Source organism: Phyllobates terribilis, unplaced genomic scaffold (genome assembly GCF_046119375.1).
Source record: "Phyllobates terribilis strain yellow unplaced genomic scaffold, ASM4611937v1 Scaffold_1__5_contigs__length_1240528914, whole genome shotgun sequence".
Lineage (NCBI taxonomy): Eukaryota > Metazoa > Chordata > Amphibia > Anura > Dendrobatidae > Phyllobates > Phyllobates terribilis.
In genome coordinates this window covers 907,710,529-907,716,528 of record NW_027362761.1, presented here as the reverse complement: position 1 = coordinate 907,716,528, position 6,000 = coordinate 907,710,529, and the positions used below count along the sequence as shown (strand labels likewise).

The window sequence follows — 6,000 nt, the reverse complement described above, 5'->3', positions numbered from 1 at the left end:
TATCAGGATTGGGGGATGAGGGGGCCCACACATACCAGTATTGGGAGATGAGAAGGCCATGCATACCAGGATTGGGAGATGAGGAGGCCATGCATACCAAAATTGGGGGATGAGGGGGCCCACACATACCAGGATTGGGGGATGAGGGGGCCCACACATGCCAGGATTGGGGCATAAGGGAGCCCACACATACCAGGATTAGTGGATGAGGGGGGCCACACATACCAGGATTGGGGGATGAGGGGGCCATGCATACCAGGATTGGGGAATGAGGGGGCCATGTATACCAGGATTGGGGGATGAGGGGGCCATGCAAACCAGGATTGGGGGATGAGGGGTGCCATGTGTACCAGGATTGGGGGATGAGGGGTGCCATACGTACCAGGATTGGGGGATGAGGGGTGCCATACATACCAGGATTGGGGGATGAGGGGTGCCATACATACCAGGATGGGGAAATTTACCAGTAGCTGCTACATTTCCCACCCTAGGCTTATACTCGAGTCAATACGTTTTCCCAGTTGTTTGTGGTAAAATTAGGTACCTCGGCTTACACTCAGGTTGGCTTATTTAAAATATACGGTATTTTTAAATCAGTGAGTACGTGGTGCCCATAATACTGCAGGACTGTGGGGTGCATTATACTATATGGGGGCTGCAGTTTACCCTATGAGATGTGTAATATACTGTATGGAGGACTATGGGGAGTGCATTATATTCTATGGAGGACCATGGGAAGTTCATTATACTATATGGAGGATTATGGGGGACGCATCATACTATATGGAGGATTATGGGGGGCGCATTATACTATATGGAGGATTATGGGTGGCGTACTATACTATATGGAAGGCTATGTGGGGCCATTATAATATTTTGAGGGCCATTATACTGTATGAAAGCAATTATACGGTGTGAAGGTTTGTGTGGGGGCCATCATACTGTTTGGAGGGCTAGTACGGACCATTGTACAGCATGTGGAGGCTAATGTGGAGGAATTCACCATGTGGGTATCATACTGTGTTTGGAGGGCACTTTTATTGGCATTATACTTTATGGGGCAATGAAAGAGGAATCTAGGACTTCAGCAGGAGGAAAATTACTATGTAAAGGCTGGAAAGTTGCCCCTTGGCTCGGCCAATAGTCTATTGTGTATGAGAGCCCACGACTGTCCCCTAACAAATGAAACCGGAGGAGATAAGGATCCGGAATGTCTGATTTCGGACTGCTGATCCTTTATTTTCGGAAAGGCAAGAAGCCTATAGACGACTCTGACAGCCGCTCTCGGAGAGAACGCAGGAGAGCTTGTCAGAGCAAGCGCTCCTGTATATGAAGTAAGGAGAGATAGAGTAGCTACCGGCCAATCTATTATCCTATCTATTATGTTCTCCCTTACTCTGAACTGTGCACTGGTGGTACGCTCGGCTCCTGCTTCATGCTAGTGATGGGTCCTTCACAATCACAACCAATCCGGTACTTCTGTGAACAATGGGAGCTGGAACCCCTGAGAGAACCACTTGTAGTTTCTGAATGGCTCTCACTGTGGGGGAAATAACAATGGCTGCGGATGCAAAAGAAACTAGGGTTTCAACTGCATAAGATTGCAGGGATTTTAGCATAAATTATGTGTTCACCTGCTCGTGAGCACAAATAATAGGGATCCGTTTGGGTTCCAAAACAAGGATCTCTATTTTGTGAACAGAGCCAGAAAATCCAGCTCATCAAAAAGAGCCGGACTGCCCATCACTAGATCACACTGTGTCAGTAATGCGCATCGCACCTGAAAGGACATCTCCTGTAATCCATTTTCTGTGTCTTATTCTACAGATCTGTCTTGACAACCAGCTGTTGCTTAGAAGGGAGATACTCAGTGGCCATAACTCCAGAACTATATTTCACACACAAAAAAACAAACACATTTTGGGTAATGAAAGTATATCACACTATTGATAGTAGCTACTTTGGCTATCTAATAAGCATACCTTTGTGACCATTTAAAGGGAATCTGTCACTGTTTTTTTTTTTTGCTACCGGAGAGCCTGAGCATGATGTAGGGACAGAGATCCTGATTCCAGCAATGTATCACTTACTGGGCTGTTTGCTGCAGTTTTGATAAACATCCTGTTTTATATGCTATAGATCTACCAGTCTTCTGAATGCTGAGCTCAGTATAACTCCACCCCCATCACTAATTGGCAGCTTTCTGTGTACACTGTGCATAGGCAGAAAGCTCGCAATCAGTGGTGGGAGCAGGGTTATACACAGCTCATGGATATGGAGGACTACCTGGAAGCAGGTTAACTATCCATCTAGTGATAATCTCCTGCTGATAAAACATGGGTTTTATCAAAACTACAGCAAGCAGCCCAGTAAGTGACACATCGCTGGAATCAGGGTCTCTGTGTCTACAGTATGCTGCTACCAGATTTTGTGGCAAAGACATCATGACAAATTCCCTTTCCTGATTCATTATTGCATTTGTGACTTTTTTGTCTAGTTTTTGGTGTAATTTGCCTTTTTTTCCACTTGTGCCTTATTTTTCTTTCATTTTTTGCCTTTTTTTAAAGTCTATTTCGTGTGCTCCACTGTTTTTTTTTCTGCTCGTCATTGTAGGTGGGATTTCAGCAAACGGTTTCCGCTGATTCATCAATTGCTAATTTATTGGGTGACTGTCCCCCAGTCCACCCCCATTCAGTGAATTTATGTTGGCCTGGAATTTTCGATTTTCTCCCCCAACAAACTTTGTGACATTTAGACGAAACGTTTGAGATTTCTTGATTTTGTGCAAAATTCATGAACTACGAGCACAAGTATTGAAGAATATGGAGCAAAAACTTCAACAAGAAGGCTGCTCAGTCCGGTGGGTGCCCCGTCCGTGCCCCTGCAGGCAGTGCCCACCTCTAGTCTCCTCACCACCCCGCTGCCTGTCCTCCGTGCAGATGTTACCGGAGTGCAGGTGTTACCGGAGAGCGCGTCCCCGCAGCCCGTCCGCGCTCCGCTTGTAGTGACGGCGGCAGTAATGGGATAGATGGGCGGCCAGGGCGGGAGGGAGGAGAGCTCGGGCGGGAGGAGGGCAGCTGGCAGCACTTGTACATTTCTTCCCATCACCATCAGTCGCCAGTTCCCTGCTCGGTGCCCAGCTGTACAGAGCCGTGCACACACCTGACCCCGCCCGGCTGCCCGCCGCTGCCCCGTGCCCTCAGCTACCTCACACGCCCTGGGGATTCCTGTATGTCCACAAAGGGCAGGAAATGCAAGGAGCTGCCATCTGGCAGGGTCAGCTTCCCGGACCTGGGGGAACGCGGGGGATGGCTGGCAAGGAATGGGGGTCAGTGGGCACCACTGCCACAGCCCCAGGGAGTGCTCGTCTTACCTGCCGAGAGCAGCTCGTTTATTGCTGGGGGGTCCCACAGTGACCACTACCACCTCCATTCTCTGTGAGTATACTTTCTATTATCACCTGCCTCTGTGCCACCTCTGAGATGTGCCATGGCTATGCCACCCATCCTGTAATGCCACCACTACTGCTAGATCTGTAACTTATAGAGGAACTTCCATACTCTTACCCAGCTGCATACACACAGAGCTACTGCCAGTAATGCTGGGCACAAGTGGGTACTCAGGGGTAGACTGGTGTATCAGATGCCATCCTGGAGGGAGATGCCACATGGGATCAGATATCTTCTATGCATCTTCTTTTAGTGCCAGGCACCAGTTGAGAGGTTGTGATGTAAGACGCACCTGCTTAGGAATCCATTCACATACAGCACTGTGGTGCCAACCGTCCCTGATTGTGTCATGATGAGATATGTTGTGGCACTAAGGAGATATATAATGCAGAGATGTCACCCACCCAATCCACTCGCAGCACCCGTGTAAGGTCCTTACTATGCTGGCATGCTCTACTGATTGTAATACCACTCTATGTGTCATATGTATTTCACTCAGAAAGGTGAAGTTATATATATATATATATATATATATATATATATATATATATATATGGTCATATTCAGCATGGGAAGCCATGGACGGTCACATAAGTGGATTGTTAATAATGGGTATGACTTGAGGATATGTATATTTAATTCAGTTGCTGCTTGTATATGTCAGGTCAAATTTGGTTACCTAAGGCATGATAACTGACCAATAAGTGTATATCTACATCAATGTATACATAAATGCATATATACGTGTATTTAAATATATATATTTATCTATGTCTATCTATCTAATCTATCTATGTATATATAAGTGTATATATATATATAGATATATATTTATATAGTATGTGTATATATATATATAATAGTAACATTCATGTATGTGTACATGTTTGGACATTCATATGTACGAATATTCAGTAACTATCTTCTGTCTCTGTGGTGCGTGATCTGATACTTGTTTCTTTCCTAAATATCTATGTTTATTGGTGTGTGTATATAGAAAAGTACTGATGGGACTCATCAGTGTGCCAGCCGTCCTTCTCACAGAAGATGGTTGTGTTCATCTCCCAAGCAGATGACATCTGGATTATGTGTGATGCTAGGTCTACAATTACTTTATAACTTTCAGGATTCCTCAATAGCAGCAAAGTCCATGAATGTATTATATGCATGGATTTCTTGTCGATTATGGAATGTACTGTGCGCCAGGGTGAAGTTTGATGGTAATATTACATTTCACTACATATCTTAAAGCTGTGAAATCAGCTATAAATGTCTCCGAGCAGTAGATTATCCTTGAGTCTTGTAACTTCTTCAGACATTTCAGTTGTTTTCACCTTCTCCAACCACAGGCTTTGTGTAGTCGGGTGCGATCTATATACCTTATCTGGCTGCTGTAGTATAGCTTAGAGTGAGTTATGATGTAGAGTTTTTAATCCTTGCACAAACAGGAGCGGATATTTTCATTTCTTACATAATTGTCTTATTTTAATATGTGTCTGAATAGTAATTGTGTCTGATAATGTCAGGCATTAATATTCACATTGTACCCACAATACACAGAGCTCCGTAACCACTGGATGAATATTACAGTGATGGGATGGGTCATTCAGGTGTCCATGGAGGCTGTCCTCATAGCAGGGGCGGGCACAGGCAGAAGCGGACCCCTGTGCAAGAACAGTATATGGGCCCCTTGCAGTTAAATGGTGTGTCTGTGATATAAGCTGCTTGCTTCTTTGGAATTGGAAGTGGCCCCTAACCTCTAGGGCCCCTGTGCGGCCGATAGGTTGCACCATTGGTATCTCCGCCCCTGACTTATAGATGCCTTAAGCCCAGTTTTCTTGGAGAGTCCATTTCCATTCATGTTACTGACCTAAGGATCAGCCACCCTCCTCTCACACATGGCATGTGATGGTGAGATGAACAACTGAATTGTTTTCCTGTGCTGGAATAAGGGGTTATGGCAGATGAACTGGCACCAAGGTACAAACTTTAATTTTGTATATTGAGCATCCTCTGTGTGTCCCTAGTTAGTTACAGCATAGCATGTAACCAGTAGGACGATAAAAATAATGTGCATTTTATGATACATATATGTCTGGCTTGTTCTTAGCCCAGTGTATATGTGTGCAAATTCTCAGTATTTTTTGCAGGTATTCAGGACATAAGTTCCAAATATATTATAGCATCTTATATGGGGTAGGTTGAATATGTTGTCTCCTTCTTACTAGTTGGGGAAAACCAACATTTCTTCCTTTGGATGTCTTAAACGTAGCTAATTGAGCATCACTGTGTGTCTGCAATATGTCAGTCCTCTTATCTCCTGTCATTATCTATATAATGCACTGGATGTGCTGTTTGAAGTTAGAGTTAACCACAGCGCCCTCTGCTGGTCAGATGCTGGTGCTTTTCTTGGGCTTCTCTGCTTATGTGGTGATAAATGAAGATGAATATCTTTGCCTTGTGTTTTTGTGCACTCCTTATATAAGCTTGAATGCTTTAATGACTAAGCTTATAGCGATGCTAAAAAATAATTTTTACTACTTCTACCATT

At 44.5% G+C, this 6,000-nt stretch overlaps 1 protein-coding gene across 4 annotated transcripts in view; it reads left to right on the top strand.

Annotated features, from left to right (window-relative positions):
• The first annotated feature begins 2,673 nt into the window (after positions 1 to 2,673).
• Positions 2,674 to 6,000, top strand: part of TRPC3 (transient receptor potential cation channel subfamily C member 3) — a 443,652-nt gene continuing 440,325 nt past the window's right edge. Inside the window, exon 1 of one of the 4 annotated variants that reach the window (XM_073641255.1) lies at positions 2,674 to 2,860. In XM_073641255.1, the coding sequence (XP_073497356.1) occupies positions 2,823 to 2,860 (38 nt within the window). In that variant the 5' untranslated portion in view covers positions 2,674 to 2,822. Of the gene's footprint in view, positions 2,861 to 2,956; positions 3,438 to 5,094; positions 5,430 to 6,000 lie in introns of those variants that run through there. The other 3 variants (XM_073641245.1, XM_073641236.1, XM_073641262.1) reach the window with 3 other exon arrangements.